The 25,278-nt window shown below is 35.5% G+C and overlaps 1 protein-coding gene across 1 annotated transcript in view; it reads left to right on the top strand.

Moving 5' to 3' along the window:
• Positions 1 to 25,278, top strand: part of EML5 (EMAP like 5) — a 99,504-nt gene that overhangs the window by 57,228 nt on the left and 16,998 nt on the right. The window contains exons 22-33 of the mRNA XM_056493691.1: positions 423 to 575; positions 1,369 to 1,500; positions 2,764 to 2,852; positions 3,565 to 3,741; positions 4,576 to 4,777; positions 6,301 to 6,427; positions 16,596 to 16,674; positions 17,681 to 17,810; positions 18,497 to 18,595; positions 20,464 to 20,484; positions 23,251 to 23,424; positions 24,323 to 24,531. Coding sequence (XP_056349666.1) covers positions 423 to 575; positions 1,369 to 1,500; positions 2,764 to 2,852; positions 3,565 to 3,741; positions 4,576 to 4,777; positions 6,301 to 6,427; positions 16,596 to 16,674; positions 17,681 to 17,810; positions 18,497 to 18,595; positions 20,464 to 20,484; positions 23,251 to 23,424; positions 24,323 to 24,531 — 1,592 coding nt within the window. The remainder of the gene's footprint in view (positions 1 to 422; positions 576 to 1,368; positions 1,501 to 2,763; positions 2,853 to 3,564; positions 3,742 to 4,575; positions 4,778 to 6,300; positions 6,428 to 16,595; positions 16,675 to 17,680; positions 17,811 to 18,496; positions 18,596 to 20,463; positions 20,485 to 23,250; positions 23,425 to 24,322; positions 24,532 to 25,278) is intronic.

Genomic DNA, 25,278 nt, shown 5'->3' with positions numbered 1-25,278 from the left:
AGCAACACTTGGCATGTTTATTGGAAGGAATCTGTGATCTAGTGTCTTATTGGGATAGCAAATGACTGAATTCTGTGAATACTGAGGGTCTTTTCCAGCTGTGTTCTCTTTACCATAGCAAATGGTAACAGCAGCACCAGATACAAAGTAGGAGATCAAGTTAAAAATACAGAGACAATAGTGATTAATCTGTATTACTAATGTAGAACAGATGTCAATTAATATGCAAATTCTAAGATTCTGGGCCTGCGTACCTGTTCATATGGTATTGCAGCTTGGAAATTATTTTGGCAGCATCTGGAAAACTTCCTTGGAAGTTTTATAGTATAAGAGTAGCTTTCCTTTACTAAGGGAAAAATAGATCTGAAAGAAGGATAATGGGCTGTAAATGTACCTAAATGCAATTTCTTAATTTCTCATAGGGGGCAGATGTTGCTGCTTTTCTCCTGATGGAAAAGCATTAGCTGTTGGTCTCAATGACGGAAGTTTTTTGATAGTTAATGCAGATACCCTGGAGGATTTGGTCTCTTTCCAGCACAGGAAAGATGTTATTTCAGAAATCAGATTTTCTCCTGGTAAGTGATTTTTTTTTTTAATGAAAATTTTAATATCAAGGTTGTTAAAATAAGGCTGATCACATTTAAGAGATAAAAGTAGTAAAGGTTTGTAGTACTTTTAGATGTAAAAAATAGGTCAGCAAAACTAACATTTTGAAGGACCATGGTGTGAAATCCTGTGTTGCTTATTTAAGGATGAGATTATTGGAATAGTAATCTCCTGAATAAAACAGTCAGTTTTTTAAATGAATATCCAGCAGATCCCTAGGGTTCCACTTTATGAGCTGCATAAGTTTGGCACATCACTGCAGTTACTGTTAGCTAATAAGAATGCTTGAAACTGATGTGTCAGAAACTTCTAAAAACTCTTTTTTCTTATTTTTCCCACCTTAGCACTCCTAATGAGGCTGTTTTTACCAACATTGTAGCTCATATTTTAGAAACTCAAAATGCATAGCCTACTTCAGTTAAAATACTCATTTGTTAGAAAAATTGATTCAAATTACTGATACCAATTTTCATACAACATTACTTTCTGCTCCCCTAAGCCTTACCATTCTCTGAATGCCATGAATGCTTAAAATTTCACAAATGGTTTTTATTGTTTGAAATTGTAATGACATCATAGTTGTGTGTTTCATGCTGATTATGTGGTATGTAACCAGTTTGTAGGGGAAAATGTACAAATTAGAAAGCTGATGTCAAAGAATTCAAAGTTGCACATAGCTAAATTCCAGAATTTACTTGTGTTTAGCATGCAGAGCACTAAAATTTTTTGAAAATGTTTTGTGTTTGTACTGATGTGTTTTAGGGGCTGGAAAGTACTTAGCTGTGGCATCCTGTGACAACTTTGTAGATATTTACAATGTAATGAGCAGTAAAAGAGTAGGAATCTGCAAGGGAGCCTCCAGCTATATCACACACATGGACTGGGACATAAGAGGTAAGCAGCATTCATTGTAAAAATGTACTGGAAGATTGATGACATTACAGACTAATAAAGTATATGTATAGTATGGATTTGTGGTGTCACTGGCAGATTTGATTCTTTAGCTTACAAATATGCTCTCACAGCATCTGAATAAATATTGATGATTTTTACTGCTGCATACATAATTTCAAGTAAAATAGTTTGTCTCTATAGATCAGTTGGTTTGGATTTTAAAAAAATCTTTCCTGTTTATCATTTGACTTCACAAGGGCAGTTAGTAACAGAACAAGGAGGAAGGGCCTTAAGCTGAAGGAGGATATGTATAGGTTAGATATTTGGAAGAAATTCTTTACTGTGAGTGTGGCGATGACTGGCAATGGCTGCTCAAAGGGATTGTGGATGCCCCATCCCTTAAGGTGGTCAAGGCCTGGCTGGATGGGGCTCTGAGCAACCTGGTCTAGTGGCAGGGGGGTGGAACTGGATGGTCTCTAAGGTGCCTTTCAACCCCAAACATTCTATAATTCTGTGTTTCTACTCCTTTAATAATATACTGTACAATGTGGTTGTATCGGTAGCTCAGGAATGTGTATCCTTGTTGGCACACATAGCAGAAAGACTGGATTTCCTGAGTTCCAGGGTATTAATATGTGATTAATTAAAATACTAATTTAGTCCTGTTTCATTAAAAAACAAGGCTGTGCAATTGTGCAATCTATTTGTTCATGTTCTTATTCCTCTACATAATCACTTTTGAAAAAGTCTGATTTATTTGAAAGAGTGTTGTAGGTTAACTTCCTTTGAGAATTTTGAAAAGGAAGAGGACAGAAACATTGATGAGAATTTCCATCAGAAATGAAGTAGTATAAAGGTGCAAAGAAGTCACCTGCTTGGGATCAGCTGGTGCCCAGGCAGCAATGTGCTTCTCCATCCCAAGAGCACATGCATCAATAGCCAGTTATCACAAACAAGCTTTGAATTACACCCAGTACATTTTTCTACCATCTGATGGGAAGCCATGATAAGGAGAGAAAAGTGATGCATTAGTACAGTTTTCAAGGAGAGGAGAAAGGGTTGTGAATTTAGGTGTCAGGTATGATCTTTAGAAGATCATACTTCCAGATCCATAATTTATGTGTGCAGTTTTTTTCCGGTAGAAACAAATAATTTATGCAATGCTGTTAGCAATAAAAAAAATCAAACTAACCTTTTTTTTTTCCTTCTGAAAAATGGAATTTTCTGTGTTAACATATAATATATATGTCATATGTTTTATAGGAAAACTTTTGCAAGTCAACACTGGTGCTAAAGAGCAGTTGTTTTTTGAAGCCCCTCGGGGGAAAAAACAAACTATTCCAAGTTTGGAGGTGAGGAGCTGTACTGCTTTCTTAACTTGTTTGCAAATTAGAGTTATGATGCAGCCTATCTATACACATAAGAGGGAATGATATATAAAACTGTAATTTTAAACTTTTTAAATTATAAAATATATAGGGGATTTCACATTTTGTTCTTCTATTAAGAAACAGACATTTGGCTGACTTAGTCATGAAAATGCCACTAGACTTCTGTATATCTTTTCTGGTACCTAAACACCTTTGAAAATCTATTGCAGATCATTTAACCCTAACCTTGCTGGGGAAAACCTCATGTTTGTCTGTATATAACAATGTAGTACAGTTTACATAATGCATATAGGCAAGAGTAGTATATTGTAGCTATAATGTTGTTCTGTTTTCTCAGATATAGAGCACTGTTATAGGGCAGAGAGCAAAAATGGATAATTTCCAAATGATATTTTCCATGGTACTGAAATGAAGTTTTGAAAAATATGATTTGTTTTCTTTAGCCTGGAAGGGCAGCTAAGGTAAAAATTTTCAAAATGCTTCTTTAGATTTTGGAAATGAAAGTTCATAGAGGTAAAATTGCAGATCTCAGACAAAATTCTGAGTGGAAAATTAAGTGATTGTTATTAGTTAAAGTACTGTCTTTTAGATGTGATGTATCTTTCAGTGCAAGGACTTTTGTAAGAAAAATGCCTAAGAAATATTCTCTGTCTCAAATGGGTTGTTTTTTTAGGTAGAAAAGATTGGCTGGGCATCATGGACAAGTGTTTTGGGCTCTTGCTGTGAAGGGATCTGGCCAATAATTGGTGAAGTCACAGATGTAACTGCTTCATGCCTCACTAGTGATAGTAAAGTATTAGCCACAGGAGATGATTTTGGATTTGTGAAACTGTTTCGATACCCTGCTAAAGTAAGTAATTTGCAGCTGTTTATGGAAAATATTTATTAATAAATCTGCCTTTTCAAAACTGTGAAAATTTATCCCTCAGAAGAAAATAATGGTTTTAGATTTTTTTCATTTTGATCAAAGAAAACATTCAGTATTGCATTGCATTTTGCAGTGCATTAAACTTGAAATAAGTAAGAATGATCCTTCCAGGTCAGACTGTAGAGCCTGCTGCTGACTGTGGAAAATGAATAGGAAAAACTTTAAGAATGACAATGCTTTAGAAGACAATGAACATATCTTTCTTACCTAGATTTCATTAGTGATTTTAAGGACCTTCATTCTGTCTAATATTAGTTGTTTTTTTCTAAGATGGAGACCTTTAATATTATTTAATCATGCATCATAGAAAAGCAATACCAGAAACACATTGTATTTTTACTGCTCTTCAAGTACCTCTTGTTTTCCTGTATATTTGGTGGCAAATGTGACTTCAATTTTGAAATGTTGCCATGCTAAGGATGGTAACAGTGCACAAGTACTGACTCAAATTATTCTATGTGAATTTTATTCCAACTCAGTTGGGTTATTGCCTCACTTAGGAAAAGTGATCCAGTGTTTATTGCTATAATCTGTTTATAAGCTAACTCTTTCATGCTTGATATGAAGATAAGATTAACATTTCATGAGTTTGCTATAGAGGGGAAAATCATGTATTGCAATCTTATGAAATACAAAACAGCTGAAGCATGAAGTGTAAAGAAGTTAAGATGATGTCATTGTGCACTGTCAACTTATTTCACTTTTGTCTAGCAGGCTGGATAAATTTGCTCTTTGCCTTCTTTTTCCCCTTCCTAGGGAAAGTTTGGAAAATTCAAGCGCTATGTTGCTCACAGCACCCACGTGACAAACGTGCGCTGGACCTACGATGACAGTTTGCTGGTCACTGTTGGAGGAGCAGACACCTCCCTAATGCTGTGGACTTATGAGATGGAGGGACATCGAGATAGCAGGCAGTGTGACAGTGAGGAGTCTGATCTGGATTCTGAAGAAGATGGAGGTCAGTAATAGTTTGTACAACTTGCTGGATTGTACTATTTCAAGAAGACTTTATTAATGGAAAATTGAAAATTTAGAAGTAATTTGTGGGTTGTTAGTATCTTAAGTAGCAAATACTCTTCAAGAATGTTAAATAAAATTTAGTTTTGGGGAAAGGACTGATAAACTGCTGTGAAGAAAATGATAATGAAGTGTTTGGGTTACTGCTTTAAGTATGTAAAGAGACTCTTGATATATTCTAAATTAAAAATACCAAATATCAATTATACATAGCTACCCAAAATCTTTATTTAAAATAAAATATCCACAGTTTAAATTTGGTCACTAATTCTAAAAAATTATATTGAAATCTGTATCATGTGAGATCATAGTTACCTTGTTATAGCATCTGCTTCCATAACATGGCAGCATAGGAGAATGAAGTAGGCTGGTGTTTATATATCTATTTCAAGGTCACAATATCAGTAGTTATAAAGTGTTCATTCTATTTTGTAGCATTAGCTTTTGCTGGTTTTTCCATACTTATGTTTTCTTTTTCATGTTATGATTCCAAGGGTTTATGAGCCTTCAGACTTGTTTTCTGCCAAGTGTGGTTTTTCCTCCTTGTCAATTGCTCAGTGCATTTTTAAACTGTCACTGCTACTCATTAAATAATTCTGTGTGATAAAATAACTTCAGCTGTCACTGAAACATATTAAATGACCAAAGAAACACATTAAATATTATAGACATATTAAACATTCATTGGAAAAGCATTTTTAATCACTGTCTGTCTTCTTTCAAGTACTGAAGAATGCATCCACAAAGTAATTTAATTGCCTATAGCAGGACATGTCAGCTTTAACTTTCTTAGTCAAAAATTCTTCAGAAAATCTTCAGATTTTGATCTGCTCAGCCTCTGCTTGAGACCTGTTAGAAGATCTTAGCCCTATAGTCTTTCCTAGGCTATGCTGCTTTAAGAACCTTCTTGTGTGTTCAAAAGTACTCTAAAAGATAGTGAGGTCTCTGAAGATTTTCAAGAAATGACATTGCCATCATTATCCACAAAAGTTTCTCTTGGTCAGGTCCTATTAATTTCAGTTAAAGCTAAGAACTATTCACATTGTTGGCATTAGAAGTTTCTATCTTTGTAAAAAACAAAATAATGGAGAGTAAGTAACAACCTTGTCACAACTTACCTTTTCCAATATGTTTATTTTACTATAGTAAACATCACCTTGATGTGCCTTTTTGTAGTTAAGGCTAGCTAATTTAGCAGAATGGAGAAGATTTTAAAGTCCCTTGACTCTTAAATAGCTTTTTTTCCCACAAAGATATTGTTAAGAATTCTTTTTCTTTGAATGTCTTTTATTAACAATGTGCATGATTCCCAACTACTTTCTTTCTGTTTTGTATTTATGTTATTAATAATCCATGCTATAATTGTTTTTGTAATCTAATACATTGTTGAAATCTGCACAAATTAAGATTAAATTGTTCTTGTACCTTATTTTGATTTGATACTCTTCCCTCTGATTGTGTTAGGTTATGACAGTGATGTGACAAGGGAAAATGAAATTAATTACACCATCAAAGCCTTATCAACAAACATTAGACCAATGTTTGGAATAAAGCCTCATCTGCAACAAAAGGAGCCAACCTTAGATGAAAGGTAATTACTAAATTACAATTCTAGCCAAGCAATCAACTTGAAAAAGTAATAGTAGAACAAAATTATATTGGCATATATAGTACTTAACTTAAAAGGATATGTATAAAAAGAATCTAAATGCTTTTTTGAAGAAAAAAGGGTGACCCAAAGGACTAGGCTGTATCTATTTTCAGAGGGCACAAATGTCTACAAACTATGTATGCATATTTTTATTTTATTGAGATGATTGAGTTATTTGCTGGTGTTTAATAATATGGTTTTATTGTAACTTCAATACTGACTAGTGGTTAGTGATGGCATTATAGGCATGAGCCTATATGGTTGTTTTTAGTGAAGAACAGCTCTCTGTTTTTTGGTTCTGCCAACAAACTGCTCTGATAAATCCAACTCTAATTGCTCCTTGCATTGCTTCAGTCTCCACATAACTTCTACCTTTCTTTGAAAAATTCTTTCCACAGTGATTCTGCAGTTTTTATTAATGAATCTTGGAAAATGAAGTTTGCTTTGCAGTGTTAGTTTTGTATCTTTGTATGCTTTGGAAGAGAATGGGATGGGGAGCAGACTGTAATAAACCCAGAAGATAAACTAGATGCAAAATAACAAAAACAGGTTATAACATCTAGAACATTATCTGTGGTAGAATCTGCAGCTGAGCACAGGACCCAGAAAGTTGTTTGTTGTCCACGAAATTGATGTGGACAGTATGTGTGAGGAAGAAGGAAGGAGGGATTCCTAATACAGCGGTTGGGGAAGGCTGATACTAAAGAGAGGGAAGTGAGGAAAACAACAGGATGTAAGGATATGGTGAAATAGGAGAGTAGAAAGTTCTGCAGGAATGTGAGGATTCTGTGGCAATGCTCATGTCTCCACAGTGAAGCTCTGTGATAGCCTTGTTGAGAAATGTTGAGAAATGAGTGACTTTTTTGGGAGTTTCATATCATCATTTGTTTTTAAGCTGTTTGCTGTAGGAGAGAGGGGGATGCCTGTGTATAAAGCTGTGGTTCCCTGTCTTGCATTTATGAGAAATGGTATTTCTCTTTTTTAATTAGATGTATTTGATGTGGAGATCAAAAAGAAATAATGTGCGTATATGAAAGCTTTAATTAAATATCTATTTTTTTTTTTTTTTTAATAAAATTGTAAAGCTCTTGTGTTTCTTTCAAGAACTGTTGCTGGAAGCTGAGTGAATTGTGTTTTTAAGTTTCAGATAAATTGCTAAAAGAATTAATTTTGTAGTAAGATAATGAAATTGTGATTCAGAATGCAAAAAAGATAATGGAAGAGTCCCCTTAACTGAATTGTTGAAAAGTTTGGGGCCCTAAAATTTCAAAGCATTTTTTTTTGTGTGAAGAATAAAATCAGACTATGGTTACTGTATGTATTTTAACTTCTGATGTTAATATTGTGTAGGATTGGTAATGGATACTAATTTTTATTTTATATTTATTACTCTTTATTATTGCTTCCTATGAAGGCAGGGGGTAGTAAGGTAAGTTCATGTACATGGAGTCCAAGATTAAATGCATTTTAATAACTTAAGATGCTTGGGAAAGTAGTTACAATTTGCAACAGAAGTGAGGGATTAGCCTCTTTACTATTAAGCAGTAGCTTGTTAATGGGTAGAAAAGGGTTAAGGGATGAAACATAAGTGCAGTTCCCATTCTGAGTTGACATGAGTGAACACTGGAGTATTGGGGGGAGGTGATTTCCTCAATACTTTTGGGTGGATAAGGAAAAGCTTGGCTTCACTGTCTGAGGCAGAGAACTTGCCTAAGTATTTGTGGCAGTCTGTAGCAGATACCATCTCAGTGTGTAACACACACAGCATCTCAGTGTGTAACACACACACAGAATCTCAGTGTGTAACACACACAGCATCTCAGTGTGTAACACACAGCATCTCAGTGTGTAACACACACACAGCATCTCAGTGTGTAACACACACAGCATCTCAGTGTGTAACACACACAGCGTCTCAATGTGTAACACACACAGCATCTCAGTGTGTAACACACAGCATCTCAGTGTGTAACACACACACACAGCATCTCAGTGTGTAACACACACACACACAGCATCTCAGTGTGTAACACACACACAGAATCTCAGTGTGTAACACACACACATCATCTCAGTGTGTAACACACACAGCATCTCAGTGTGTAACACACAGCATCTCAGTGTGTAACACACACACAGCATCTCAGTGTGTAACACACACAGCGTCTCAATGTGTAACACACACACAGCATCTCAGTGTGTAACACACACACATCATCTCAGTGTGTAACACACACAGCGTCTCAATGTGTAACACACACACACAGCCTCTCAGTGTGTAACACACACACATCATCTCAGTGTGTAACACACACACATCATCTCAGTGTGTAACACACACACAGCATCTCAGCGTGTAACACACAACATCTCAGTGTGTAACACACACACAGCATCTCAGCGTGTAACACACACACAGCATCTCAGTGTGTAACACAAACACAGCCTCTCAGTGTGTAACACACACATCATCTCAGTGTGTAACACACACAGCATCTCAGTGTGTAACACACACACAGCATCTCAATGTGTAACGCACACAGCATCTCAGTGTGTAACACACACACACACAGCATCTCAGTGTGTAACACACACACACAGCATCTCAGTGTGTAACACACAGCATCTCAGTGTGTAACACACACAGCATCTCAGTGTGTAACACACACAGCATCTCAGTGTGTAACACAGCATCTCAGTGTGTGACACACACAGCATCTCAGTGTGTAACACACACACAGCATCTCAGTGTGTAACACAGCATCTCAGTGTGTAACACACACACATCATCTCAGTGTGTAACACACACAGCATCTCAGTGTGTAACACACACACACACAGCATCTCAGTGTGTAACACACACAGCATCTGTGTGTAACTCACACACACACACAGCATCTCAGTGTGTAACACACACACAGCATCTCGGTGTGTAACACACACAGCATCTCAGTGTGTAACACACACAGCATCTCAATGTGTAACACACACAGCATCTCAATGTGTAACACACACACAGCATCTCAGTGTGTAACACACACACAGCATCTCAATGTGTAACACACACACAGCATCTCAATGTGTAACACACACAGCATCTCAGTGTGTAACACACACACAGCATCTCTGTGTGAAACACACACACAGTATCTCAGTGTGTAACACACACACAGCATCTCAGTGTGTAACACACACACAGTATCTCAGTGTGTAACACACACAGCATCTCAGTGTGTAACACACACACATCATCTCAGTGTGTAACGCACACACAGCATCTCAGTGTGTAACACTCACAGCATCTCAGCGTGTAACACACACAGCATCTCAATGTGTAACACACACACAGCATCTCAGCATGTAACACACACAGCATCTCTGTGTGAAACACACACACATCATCTCAGTCTATATCTCACAGCATCTCTGTGTTGCAGAGGTCCAACCCTGCAGAGTGTAGAGTGCAGTGAGCACCTTGCACAGATTCCTGAGGTTCTCTGTGAGCAGCCCTATGCTGGAGATAATGAAGCTTCAGAGGTGCAGGGAGCATCACTGCCTTGCCAGGGCACCTGTGCTGCCTGAGGATCTGAGCTGCTGAGTGCACAGTGTGTTCACAGGGGAGTCCCTTGTGTGTGTGCCTGCACTAGGTTATGACCTTCTGCACCTGCTCTAGTTAGAATATATGCATATGCAACAACATGCTGTTAAATTTGCTGCAGAACAGATCCTTTGGCTCTGAGGCCACCCTTCAGACTCATAGGCTGAGCTCCCTCCGTGACTAGAACCCAAGGTTTCATTCAGATTCAGTTGGTCTGGGGTTAGCTTGCAGTGTTAAATGCCAGCTCTACTAATGATATAGTATTCTATAGCAGTGAAATTACCATGTTATATCACTGAAATTGCAATACTTATTTTAACTGCTATTAGAATCACAAAATAGCACTGCTCTGAGGCAGCACTTAGGTCTGTAATTTGAATTATTCATCATTTCTGAATAATAATGTTTATAGATAATTTTTTATGTGAAAAGATGTGTACTGTGTATCTAATTTGGTTGTGTAATAGCATTATGGATACTCCAGAGCACAAAATGCATATGAAAACTGTTTCTATCCTTTACTAAGAGTTCTTTCCTAGTATGATTTTGTGCTAGGTAAATTACTCAGAAAAAAAGTCCATCATGGTTGATTTTGAAAACACTTCTGACTCAGCTGCTCCCTGAACTGCACAGCACTGAAGGCTGGGAGATGCCTCTGGAGAATAATGCTCCATTCTTATTCTGTTCTTACACTCCCTATTTGTGACTGTGAAAGGGGAAGTGCTGTAATTAATGTACCTTACAGAAAAATGGCTGTACCAAGAGATCTCAAAACTAAACAACCAGGAATTTCAGTTTAATTTTTTCCTGAGTTTAAATACTTGCAAGCTGATGAAACCATTACTTAGTCCATGTGCTGAGATCTCTTGCATGAAAAGATCCCAGCAGCTTATATATTTTGAAAATTATTTTGGTGTTCTGAATACACTCCCAGATGTAATTCAAAACCAGGTGTTGTGGCAAAACTACCTCTGATTTTATCTAGTTATTTATTTTTTTTATTGAGGATTTTTTTGTGTGCATCGGGATATCTAGACAGAATCAAAAAAAGATCCTAGTGTATTCCAAATGGGAAGGAAGCTAAACTACTAGTATTTAAAACTAGTCCCTTACAGATTGAGAAGTAAAGAATTCTTTTTGTATCCAATACAGACGGTAAATAAATTTAAATTGTGCTTCCAAGGGAGTGAGAGAGGAAGGAAACTATTGAAATGAAACATTTTTAATCCAAAGGTCACAACTATCACCTTGTAATTGTCACTGAAGGAGAAATTCTGAGATTTTATACAGACATCTTCCATATATGTTTTGGATAAATGAACAGAATGCAGTTACATTTTTCTGTTTGCCAGTCTAGTGATTTGTGATATGGATGTAAATAATACAAATTCCAGAGCTCTTTTTGTAAAAAATCATCTTTATCTTATCTTTTCATTCTGTCAACTTGTGTGATTTGGGAGAGGGGAGAAGCCTATAATATGAAAAGCTATAGCAAGGCACTTTGCACTGTCAGCTTCTTCTCTCTGTTTACCATATTTTCAGAATAAATTAGATTATATGAAAGTTTAAATTTAACTTTTCTAAAACTGGGTGGTTTTTTTAAACAGGGCTTTTTGAAGCTGACCTTTTTGCCTATTGGAGTGTACATTCGTGCAGGGCAGTAACCTTGGGTCTGAAAACCCTGACATTTCAGACTTCATTCTTTCCAATCATAAATTTAGTTATTATCAGTTACTTATATTACAAGATGTAGACTGGAACAACATGATGGAAAAGAATGTTCTCCCTTTACCAGTTTGAGGTAATTATTTTTTCCTCTCAGGTGTGAGCTAAAACCCATATCTTTGAAGAATTGAAAAAGCCAGTTACCAAAGTATCAAGGTTTAACAAAAAATCTCAATTTTGAGTGAAAGAAAAAAAGAAAAAAACCTATTCACTTTGCAACAAGAAAGGAAATGTCTTGAGAATGTCTTGATTGCATGGCCCAGTGATGAGAGTTGGAAGATTTGCATTTGGTTTATTATCTGTGTAGATTGGTTTTATCAACAGAATCCAAGTAGTCCTTGCTTTACTGTGAAAAATATCTGAAGGTACTTGAATTTTGTACTCCTTGAAGAATTGCATGCTATTGACTGCAGAACCTGTTCAAGCTACATTTGGATTTTATTGTGGGAAAGGTTTAGCTGTTTCCTATGTGAATAAATAAGGCATCAATCTTGCACTGCAAAATAAAGTTAAAACTAATTTAGAAGACATTCAGTAAACCCCATCATTTTCAGTACAGGTAAAAATCAGTCTGTGAATTGGTGAGTAGTTGACATTGTGTTCTTAATTTTCAGGAATTTTTTTCCTAAATTATTCCCTAAATTATTTTCCTTAACTTATAAGTGATAAAGAAAACTAACTAGTGTTCACCTTGCTACTGTGAAGTTTCTTAGTGGTTCTTAAAAGAAGAGCTTATTAAATCAGTGGAAGTGTAGCAGCTCATCAAACTAATGTAAAGTGCCCATGCATACTACAACTGTTAGGAAATAATCTGTACATGCCCATCTGCTTTAATTATTAATAATGGTTTTTGGTTAGCCAAAGTGTAGGAGTATGCCATCATAACATGGCTGAGAAAACCTATTCAGTTTAAAATGTCTTCAATCAACATAAACTGAATCAAGTAGTCGTAAAAAAATAGTACCTATCAGTAGTGCTCAATACACCACATATTCTGATCAGCTGAGATGATAATTTTATTTTAGTATAAATAAATGGATTTTTGTGACTGAACTTGAATATCTGTCTTAAATAATGAGTTGACTGTTCCATCCATCAGCTTATTTGAGGAGGGTAAACCTGCACAACATTTCTTTGAGTTATTCAGGTGTTGTATTTGCTGACTCTAAACACTTGGTATAGTTCAGAGGTTTTTGGTTCTGCTTCTGCTTTATTTCTCTATTTACAGTAAGAGAAGACAGGCTCATAATTCCCATTTAAGTGAATTGGAGTTTTCTATACAAGTAGATTTATATAGTCTATTAAGTAAATAATTCCCTTGTAAAAAGAAGTATGCAAATCAGGAAGTCAGTAATAATTATCTATATGAACAGTTCACTGGCACCTAACTTTTAGCCAAGCTTGTATAAGTAATCCTTTTCTCTTTCCCATCTGCTGCTGAAAAGAGGTTCCAGGTAATGCTTTTATTTTCCTATCTAGTCCATCTTTTACTGCCACCTCCCATTTTCCTTAAAAAGCCATCTGTCATGTTGGGTGCCATACCATGCACCTATCACTCTTCAGAATATTGCTGTATGAAAAATCTGAAATTTATGTATATTCACTGTAGTTCTGTTTCATATACTAAGCTAGATACTGTTTTATCTACCAATATGAACTCCAACTCCATGGGCTATTATACTTTCCTATGTTTCACAAGTAGTATTTTTCAGTAATATTTATTAAAATATAAAGGTTAGCACTCCAGCCCCCTAGTGGACAGCTCTTTCACACGTGATGATTTGGCAGTCTCACCTGACATGTCCAGCTGTACATGTTACTAAATTATTTAAGCATTAGATTCCCTGTATCTACATTAAGTATAGTGAGTATAAAGTGAGTATAAACTGGCACTTACTGCTCATAGGATACATGGGAATAACTATAAATAATTTTTGTCGAGAAGCAGTATTTAGAAACTACCAGCCTTCATTATCTTCTGATGGAAATCAGACCTCTGTAAAGTTTCATAAACGGCCTTGAAGAACGTGCCAAGAGGAAATGGAAATAAGTCCTTCTTACTTTTAAAATTCATTTATACTTTGTGCTTGCCAACACCTTTTGGGAGGGCAGTGCAAGACCTTTCATGCTGAAGAGTAGTGCAAAATCAATTACTAAGTTCTCTGCAAGTCCTCCTAAGTATGAAATACCACTTTGGTGCCCTACACAGAAAGGGACTTTTTCTTCTGTACCAATTACTGTAATTTGCTCTATGAAATCGTGCTCAAAATAATACTTGTATGTTTACAACAGAAATAAGTATTGTAAATCACACTGTTAAAAGTTACCATGGAACTCAAAGAATTGCTGGTAATTTATATATGCCATATAACAGAAAATAATTCTTTTTCTGTTAGTAACTTTAGATACTCAGTAACAATGAGGAAAATATGGAATGAAATACATCATGCAAAAATGGGCAGTAAAATTTAAGCTATGTGTAAAACTGTGAACAAAGTATTTTTTTCAGAAACTACTTCAAAATGCTTGTACTCAATTTTTATGGTTTCATAAAAATAAATATTAAAATACGTATACCAAATCTATTTTAATTTTGAAAACAAAGTGCCAATATTGAGGTATTTATTTCCCTTATGATAGATGGCTGGAACTCTCCTTCCCCATGCTAAAACTGACCCTATCCATATGTGAATTCACCCCAACATATATTCATGCTCTCCTTCCCATCTTTTCCACACAGTTTTTGAGCATGCAGTGAGTTATGCATACAGGTATATGACCAGTGTGTTGTATATGCCATTAACCACTTTGCTGCACATTACATAGCAAATTAAAAATATTTTCAGCTTTCAGACCTTTAAAAAAGGACTTGGAAAATGTATTCTCATATCCTTCAGCATTCCTGTTTTTAAATGCTCAGGTTGTTATCTTAAAACTTAATTGGGAAGAGAATGTGCTTGTAATTTGTGTTCCAGTTCCACTGCTCTGGATCAAAATAGAATTGGTCTTTCCTGGACAGATACTTAGATAAATTTTTTATGTGGCCTGTGACATAATGCAGCTGAGTAAAAGTTGTCAAGTTTTCCTGACTAAAATACATCCACTTTATTCTGTTGTGTGGCAATGTACAAATGTAAATGTACTCTCATGATTGCTTAAGGGTGATATCAGCCTGTATTTGTAGCTGTAGAACCTTTAAGTATAGATGGTCTTCTCAAACAGTTGTAAAATGTGAGATTGTTTTATCTCTTCTCCTATTCCATCACAAGAGATTAACAGGCAGAAAATGTTATAAAAACACCACCTTCTAGAGCCAAGCAGCAGAGAAATATTCAGTTCCAGTAACATAAACTTCTGACAGAACCATGCCCTTTCAGTTTTTACTGCTTTCATCAAACTTCAAATATTTTCTTCTGCTATATTTAATTTTTCCCCAGTTTTTCCCCTCCAACTAATTTTTTCCCTCTGTGTTTCAGAGACATAAGTGAATTAGAGCCAGGATAGGAGAGGAGGAAACAGATGAGGGTTGAGTGTTCTGTATCAAATATGAAGCTGACAAGTACAAGAGGGGCTTTTTATGCTGTGCTTTGATAATTTCTAGAGGAATAGTAATGAGACTATTGCAGAATTTCCATGAAGAATGAGAAATTAAAAATATAAAGTCTTTCGAACATTCTGATCTCTTTTGTACTAAAATTAGGCAGGGAAAACGAAGAAATATATCTAAGAAAATGGTATTTTATTTGAATAACTGAAAAAAATGCTTTTCACCTGTCCTTCAAAATACAGTGTACAAACAAATCATATTCTATCATTCTGAGAAAAGACAGTCATTATTTTAAATCAATCATCATTCAAGAGCAGAGATGAAATTAGAAGTACTTCATACTAAAAAGGAATATGAAAGAGACCTGTTGCTTCATGTTTGATATTGCTGTATTACACTGGCTACTGGATTAAATAATCTGGATATCACTTAATTTAAACATCGCATTTATTTTAAAATTAATTGTTCCTCTTAAAGATCAAGCTTAAATGATTATCACAACCACAAATGCTGTATCTATAGATTCAATAATCAATACTCCTGAAAATTACTAGGAATAATTGCATATATTTAATAAATAAAGCTTATTTGTTTGTGTATTTATTTGTATAAGGTAGAGTTGAATGTAATGTGAAAGATGTATGGATATTTGTTAAACATAGCTAATTGAGATTTCTTAAGTAAGTCTGGGCTATTCAGAACAGTGGAACATGTTACTCCTGCATTTGCATGGTCTTGGTTTTCTTCCACATAAGCTTTGACCAATATCTCATTTCAGTTGATATAAGAGAGATTGGGCAGGTACATCTGGAGTTCTTTCAAACTATTATAAAAATAGGGAAAGTTAGGGGTCTGCTGAAGGCATGTGGGAACAGGCATTATTAGATAATTCAGATAAACCTCTCTTCAGTAAAATTGCTGCAGAGAAGATGAAAGTACCTTAAAAATGTGGCTTGAAAAATATCAGAATATTTTAAAAGTTCTCAGTCATTTTTAAACAAGCTTTTGCATTAACCCCATGGGTTGCTGAAGAATTAGAGAACCTGGCATGTTAAACAAAGGATTTTTAGGTTTTGTCTTTCTCCTTTAACAAAGGTATTTCTTCTAAAGATGAATATGAATGTAAGTGGAGTAGGACAGGGCTGTAAGATTTCCCTGTGCAGTAGCAGGTTGGAAGGTACTGTTAGTATGGAATGGGTGACGGACAGCCTTCTCTTATTCACAGTTCTTTATTTCAGACCACCTGTTAGTAGGGCACTGCCACAGCCGGAGAAACTTCAGACAAATAATGTGGGCAAAAAAAAGAGACCCATAGAGGTAAGAAAAATGTTCCTCTCCTCCCCTCCCATTTCATCCCCTCTCCTCATTTTGTTTTACCAGAAACTGACACACCTGTGAACAAATTAAATGATTGTTTTATTCTAAATATATCAAAGGGGGAAATAGTGAATAGTGGGTAAATAGCAGAAAAAGTGAGAGAGAATTTTCCTTGTAAATAAAAAAAAAAAGACTATATTTCTTTTTCTTGCAAATGAAGTGGAGTATAACTCAATTCTTAGTAATCATGAAACCTTAGAACTCGCTATTGAAAGCAGGATGTCTTATTTAGATAACTGGATTGTTAAAGGGTATTGCTAATAAAATCAAGCATTTTTTTATTCCAATCTTCTTAGAATTTATTTTGAAACTTCATTTTAAATTCATCAGTGATAAGAGTTTTAAAAATAATTTTTTAAATTCTATTAATAATGAGTTTGGCTCCTTTTTTTCATTACATGACAATTGCAAATAAATATACCAATTTTTGATTAATCTAAAGTAAAAATTTTATCCAACCTTGGAAAATGCAGTTCTTTACAAACCCAGATATTGATTCTGCAAAATATTTGGTGTAGCATAATAAACAGCTTTTTGACATCAGCGCTCTAGAAGTTTTAGGCTCTAATTTAGATTTCTAATTGCTGGCTGGAATTAAATTGTGGGCCAATGTTTGTCATTCTTTGGTTCTTAGTGTCTTCAGTGTTAAAAGAACTTTATTCTTCACTGCACTTTATTTATGTGTATGTGTACTCTTTCAGTATATGTATATGTCTGTGTGTGTTATGTGTACATTCTGCAGCATCCCCCTGATGTGTGTGACAGGAATGAGCAGCTATGAAAACTGACAGGGGAGCCACGAGCTCAGTTTCTGTTGGCTTGAGATGTTGTTAAACTCCTTTACTACTAAAAGGGCAACATTAAAAAATAATATCCTACAGAAGATTGTAAAGTTCATAACTGCTGTAAGTTTCTGAATGTCTCTTGTTGTGACTATCTTTTTTAGGACCTAATTTTGGAGCTGGTGTTTGGGTATCGAGGGAAGGACTGCAGGAACAATGTGCACTATTTGAATGATGGTGCTGATGTCATTTATCACACTGCATCTATTGGCATCTTGTATAACGTGGCAACAGGTAGGAGAAAACCCACTGGAGGGAAAATGTTTCTTTGCACACATGGAGTTACAGTTTATAAAGTAATTTATATAATTTAAATATTGTAATAGTATGTGGAAAAATGTTACTTGTTGCTAAAATTTCAGTCTGTAGAGAATATTCATAATAGCTGCATAAGCAAACAAGTATACTGAAGTGTTCCTGGTGACTGAGCTTTAAAGGAAGTAAAGGTTTGGCTTTCTTGGTATTAGCTTTCTGAAATTTGTGTGTTGAAATGATCACAGAAAGTAAAAGAACTGAACAATGGAGTAATTGTAATTTTATTTTTTTTAAAGAATAAATTAGTATTTTTATTTAGTTTACTTTTTAGTCATCCATATCACATACACTCTTTTCCAGTAACCCAGTTAGATAACTCAGACCTCTAAAAAAGTACACAATGCAATTTTTTTCTGAGATACTTAAGCAACTTGATGTGGAAAACTTGAGGGATTAGTTTGATTTTACTGAGTGCTGTGTGTTGAAGTCAAGATAAAAATTTAGGAGTTTTCTGTTTTCTGGTTTTACACTTCAAAATGAAACATGACTATAATGCTGTTTTCTAACAAATACTATAAAATTTTCAAACATTAACCATGTCTGTATGTGTATAAATGTTTTAATTAAAGTTGAATTAGGGTTTGATTTTTTTTTCTTATTTTTAGGCTCTCAGTCATTTTACCAAGAACATAATGATGATATTTTGTGCCTCACTGTGAATCAGCACCCCAAGTTTACCAACATAGTGGCAACTGGCCAAGTAGGTATGTTTGTATTTTTGTGAAAAGAATTAACATAACAGCATGCAATCAGGGCCTTGTAAATTCATGATAAATCACAAAAATATCTGATTATGCTATTTCTGTTTGCATGAGTGTTACTCAGTTACCTGTCCTCTTTGTAGTTTTCTTGAGTGTAATTGAATAAAGTTGACAAAAATATTGAGACATGAAAGATTAAACTTCTGTTTGGAGTATTATCAAAACTATGTTTCAGAAATCTTAAGCCCCATTAGTCTGGTTGTGTTGAACTATCAGCTTGTATTTGACTTTCCAAAGAGTCATAGCCCTTCCAAAGAAGCTGAACAGAGCTAACCTTCATTTCTTAAAATACATGTCAATCTTATATAGGTTTTAGCTCATCAGGTAGGTTTGTAAGACTTGCTTGGTGGTTGAATATGATATAGTTGTAATATTCCAGGCAGAAGCAAAACCCTAATGGTGTTCCCTACAGATAAACTGAGATTTAGAGGGAAAACGTAGATATATTTCTTAGTGACATTAAGAACTATGAACTAACCAAGTTTAAAAACAAAACTAAAATAAAATAAAATAAAATTTCCCATTTTGCATTAGCATAGCTGTTAGAAATTGCTGTTTCTGGATTTTGTAGAAGAGTGATTTTTGTATCCCTACAATCTGATTGTAGTTTTCATATCTTCTGTTGTTCTCTGCAGATTCAAACCCACATTATTTTCATCAGTGCATAAAGTACAAAAAACCCCTTATTTGAATTCAGCCAAAATAGCTTTTCTTTTTCTTTAGGTTTGTTTTTGAGGTTTTATGTAAATCCAAACAGTTCTGTGGAATTTATTACCTGCTTTCCTGTGTCTTTTGGATTTTTAGGTGCATGTTTAATTAAAATTGACTCACTGATAATATTAACTGCTTAGGTAAAATAGTTTCCTTTCTTGGTGAATTTCTTGCTTCACATACTTTTAAACATTTTTTTTAATGGAAACTATTCAAATGGAAAAAAATCATCAGGAGAATTTTGTCTATGGTTTGATTACAAAGAACATTTGCAGGAATTACAGACCTTGTATTGTCTGAGAATTTGCTTTTTCATCATATTTCTTAATCTGACCCTGTTGGCCTTTATACAGGGAAGGAATGTGAAGATTTTGCTTCTACAGTGTTCATCTCACCCAAGACAAAACACAGGACTTAATCCTTTTTTTTTTTTATTTTCATAATTGTTTCTACATCAACTAACAGTGGAACAATTTTAACTATTTTGTAATGTGAATTAAGGCATACTAAATCAGGGACAGATGACATGTAAAATTACATATACTTTAAAAAAGAGAATTAAAAATAAGCTGGAAGTGAAATATCTTAAAACAGCACTTATTTTTTTATTTTGAAGTGATGTTAAGGAATGTACGTCCTCTATACAGAACATACTTAACTGCTGCTACTTTTCCTACTGATATGGTTGGCACAAATAGTGTCACTGTCATGATTTAAATCTTAAAAAGATTTATTGAATCTTCAGGTACTCAAATACTAGTTATAATTTTTTTCCCACTTAATTTGTTAAAATATCAATGGCATGAAAAAATATGTTTTTCATTTACTTTGGCTGAGAGAGACCTAACATATGCCAAAACTAGATTTTTGTGTTGTAGCTCAAAATAGAAATCAAAATATATTCATTCTATGATTTATTTCTGATGTGACCTCCTTTTATCAGTAATTACTCATCTTTAGCAGCAGTAGTGGTGCTGCTGCAATGCAAGAAGATGACATCAAGGTGTGTGTTAAGAAATTACACTGAATGTGGCATATATTTTCTTTAGCACTTACCTTATTTCTGATCTAATTCTTTTTCTGCTGCTTTTCCATTACAGGAGACTCAGCAGATATGTCAGGTAAGGGAAACAAAATTTTGACATCTTCAGGTGTAGTTAGTGTATCTAGTAGCCATCTGCAGCTTTATAGAGCCATAAGTGATGTGAATTCATTTTTAGTTTATTGAACCCCATGTATCAATCATATTAGTCAGCACTGAATATAAGTCAAAACAGCTCAGCATACTGTAAATATAGAACAATTAAAAATGTTAAAACACACTTAAAAACTCTTATTGTTGAAGCATATTCCCTTCTTGCTGCTTAGTGATTAGTGAGTTCTAATACATACTGCTACTGTGGCAAGCATACTGCTTGCCAGTTTTGTAGATGTGTTGGGGCTCACAACATTTGGTATAGACCTTCAATTTTAAATATGCATTTCTAAAGTAAATTCTATAAGAGGAGGCCTAGGTGACTGAGTGAAAAAAACTAATCACCTTTCACATTTATGTACAATTGTCATGCAGTTATTACCACTGATCCAAAATGATTTTTATGATGTCAGTTTCATTTTTCCTCTATCATTTTGGGTCTTTAACATTTTGACAGCCTTGACTGAGATATTTTTTATTTATTTTGTTTTTCAACTGTAATTGTAAAAACTCATCACCATCACGTGCGAATGAGTTCATTGTTGAGCATCCATAATTGTCTTGTGAAGAATCTTCAGAGATGCACAAATGTGTGGTCATGTACTCTAGAAAGTGTAACAATCTTCATGTGGATCTAAAGCTTGTTCTGTAAGAACAGATGTACATTGACATTTTTAATGTGTGTTGACTTCTCTTAAATATGGCAAATGGTGCTTGCTCTAAGGATGAGAGGAAGAATATAGGTACCTTTTCCCACACTTTTAACCTGTATTTTAAAAATCAATGATGATATGGATATATATATATGAAAGAAGATCTTTAGTCCTGCCTGGACACTTTCCCTGTCTCAAGTGCCTTCTTCCTACTGCTACTTCAGTTTGAGCTTGTGTATATTACTAAGTTCTCTTGTCACTGCCTGAAATGAGCACTCTTAACTTTTTTCTTTTTCTGGAACCATTAGTCTAGAATCCAAGCTGCTACCTGCTTTCATTAGAAAGTTAAATAGTTTTACTCTAAAATTTATTGATGGCTATTTGGCATCCTTCTTACCAACAACTTTTGCTTTTCTAGTTCAAATTTTTAGTTGTCTACAGTGATACACGAATTCTTGAAGCAGTAATGTTTGCACTAGGCTGGAATGGCTAATAAAATTTCCTAATGACTGGGTGTAGATTTATTCCACCTTACTCAAGATTTTTTCTGTTCTGCCAGCCCATGGTAGCTTTATCTAAGTGCTCCCAGAAGGAAATGACACCTTAGAGCACCTCTCTTGTGGAAGTGTTGAGTACACATGCAGGACTCAGTGTCAGGGAATGAGACTTTCAGAAGGACTCCATCACACAGGAGCACCTGAGTCTATGGTCTCTGTCTTGCAGATCTTATTCTGAAAGATTTTGTTGGTTTTTATTCAGGAAAATTAGGTGAGAGTTTCTGCCACCCAAAAGAAAACTTTTGGCCGAGGTTATAGGGTGAAAAACAGTTCAGAGCCATAATAAAGCTTTCCCTTCCCTCAGCTTCCTGTAAGAACAGCAAGGAGTTTGATGACAATTTTTGGGAAGTGCTAGTTGCTCTCAACTTTCTGTTGCTCTCCCTTTCTCTTTTAATGGTATGTCCATACTACACTGTAGTACCTCTCAAAAGGTAATGATAACATCATGTTGCTGACACAAGAGGAAATTCCAGTGGGAAATAAAAGAAATGAGGGAGTATATTCCAAAGATCATTTTGGAATGGCTGTGGAATTGTGCTCAAAAGCTGTTTCATGTGGCTGAAATTTTGCCTAAGTCCCTGTGCCTACTGTTTCCCATCACATACATTCCTCTGACAGCCTAGATTTAGCTGATTAGAAACACAAAGCCTGAACCCAAAAGAGAATTTAGTTTATGTGAATCTGGGTCTATGACAAGAATTGGTAATCTTCAGAATATGCAGTCAAAGTTATTAGAGATCAGAAATGATGAAGTTTGAGAATCTCACTGTCCTGGAAATGCTTTAGATGCTGCTCAGAGATTGTAAACTATATACAGATTACAAGACCTTTTGAGAAGGCATTGCATTTGGAAAAAAAAACAGCTGTCATCACAGTAGATAATCACATACATTAGTAGTATGGAAAGACAGTTTTTACTGCATCTAAACAATGCAGACTAAATACCATAGTTCTACATCAGTAAACAAGCTGATGATTTGGCTGATGCTCTCCTAAGAAGACAGGCATTTCAGACAGCTGGCCATTTTTGAGAAAGGAGATTTTGACCCTGCATTGTAAACTGATTTCTCTGTAGCTATCAGTTGTCCAAAAGCCCCATGTAGAAGTTACATTCTTGATGAGTGGCTTTATTCATGAAGGTTTTTGAGTTAGCAGGCTGCTCTACATTTTACTAAGAGAAAAACAGGAGAAGACAGCTTGCTTTTAGAACTTCTGTTGTGCTTCACAGGTCCCATAAAAAGTTAAGCTACAAGTTAACCTCTCTGGTAATGTAATGAGGCCAACTTGTTCATCCAGCCTAATGATCCTGTTTGTCATTAATTGGTTTCCAAAGGGTGGCCAGAATCTCCTTTCTTTCTTTCCTTTTTTCCCCCATCTGATCACAACAATTTTGTCTTATTAAAAAGCATTAACTGCTTCAATAAGCAAATCATTACACATCTTCAAAATGAATACTGATGGCATGTTTTTGTATTTGTGCAGCTACAGCCCCTTCTATTCATGTGTGGGATGCAATGAACAAGCAGACACTGTCGGTACTGCGGTGCTACCATTCCAAGGGCGTCTGCTCTGTCAGTTTCAGTGCCACTGGCAAACTGCTGCTGTCCGTAGGGCTGGATCCTGAACATACCATTACCATTTGGAAGTGGCAGGAAGGTAGGAGAGAGACTGCTTTTGTAGTAGGTGTTTACACTGTTAGAGATATGTTGGCTTGAGTCAAGAGCAATTGTAACATTAAAGCATCAGCTGATCAAAAATTATTGCAATAAATCCTGTGCACTATGCTCTGTTCAACAAGATTTAAAATGGATGTGTTTACCTATTCTAGTGACTGTTAAATATCTCTCCATTGAAACTATTGTGTAAAGATCAAGATAGTTCACTGATTTCCAGTAAGAATAATTTAAGGTTTTCTTAATTTTAAATTGTTATCCTCGTTGTTTTTATTATTACTTTATTCTTCTCTAAAGTCTGATTACTGACTAGGTTGTCATACTCCTAAAATTATTCCCAAAAGCTGCAAATTGCAGAAATGAGGTGCCAAGACAACTCTTCTATGCATCTTATATAATTGGTGCCTTAAGCTATGTTTTCAGATCAGCTTTGATCTGTATTTCTGATTTAGGCTAAAGAGATTGGAGCTCCTTTCCTCATCTCCTTTCTGCCTGGCAAAACCATGCCCAGATTGTGGACCTGATTCTTTAGTCTTAGAGGTTTACTTTCTCTTTGGGGATTGCTGTTGATCAACTAGTAACTCTCTGAATTTTAAGGATCATCTATTAAGTTAATAAAAAGTGATCATTCACAGCTTGTCTGATAGATCCTGTGGGGATGAATGCGATGTCAGATGTGTATTTATACAATCTTAGGTTGGATGAAGGGTGTTTGGTCAAAACATGCCTGTGCTCATCTTAAGGGTTGATAGACATTCAGAGTGGCAGCTAATGATCCCAATTGAGGAATCTTCATATGGGTCAAAATTACTACAACACTTTTTAACCAGAAATGTGTATTTGTCTCACCAAATTCAGTATGTCTGTTTTCTTTCTGCCAGGTGCCAAAATTGCCAGCCGAGCTGGTCATAACCAGCGTATATTTGTAGCAGAATTCAGGCCAGATTCAGATACACAGTTTGTTTCTGTGGGAGTAAAACATGTAAGGTTCTGGACACTGGCTGGAAGAGCTCTCCTCAGTAAGAAAGGGCTGCTGAGCTCCATAGAAGATGCCCGCATGCAGACGATGCTCTCTGTAGCGTTTGGAGCGGTACGTACTCAACAAAACACCTGAAAATGCAGCAAAACAAACTTTCTTTGCCCTTCTGCCTTTATTCAGTTCAGTGAGTCTTTTATTACCTGCTAATGAGTATATCAGTTGTTTTGTTAAATTCAGCTTAGCCTTCCTAATACTTACCTGCTAGTTAGAACTTTCTTTAGAGCAGAAAGGACAAGGCTATGGGTTTGTGTGTTTTCTGGAGGAATAAATATAGATGCTTTGAACTGATAACACACTGCTTGTTATTTAATCCAGGTAAAACAAAACTGAGCCTAGAGTGCAGGAATCAAACAGTAGCAATGAAGCTGATTTTATGCCCAGCTGGAGGTGATTGTTTTGTACTCTGTATGTGCTTCTGCTCATGGGTGATCAGAGAGCAGTGTTGTCCTGGGGCATTCATTAATGCTGGACACAGTTAGACAACTGCAGTAGGGGTTTCTTTTGCTTTGGGGGGATTTGGACATGTGCAGGCCATCATGCTAAGTTCCACAGCACTGATGGGTCAGGAGTTGCTCTGCATGAGCAGTACTCATCTCTTCAGCTGGGCAGAAAGCCACAGATACCTTTTGTGAAGTGGTCCTTTGCTTTAATTGCCTGAATTTCTGTCCTGTTTGATCATCTGCCTCTTTGGTCCGGATTTTGATTTTTGAAATTCCAACTGGGCTGTGGTTTCCTTTTTTGCTACACTATCTCTTTTACACAGTGGTGTCTGGCTGATTTAGATGAAGGTCTTACAAA

The sequence above is a fragment of the Oenanthe melanoleuca genome, chromosome 5 (genome assembly GCF_029582105.1).
Source record: "Oenanthe melanoleuca isolate GR-GAL-2019-014 chromosome 5, OMel1.0, whole genome shotgun sequence".
In the NCBI taxonomy this organism is placed as follows: domain Eukaryota; kingdom Metazoa; phylum Chordata; class Aves; order Passeriformes; family Muscicapidae; genus Oenanthe; species Oenanthe melanoleuca.
The sequence above is the reverse complement of the archived record's forward strand: the minus strand, read 5'-3'. Positions and strand labels throughout refer to the sequence as shown.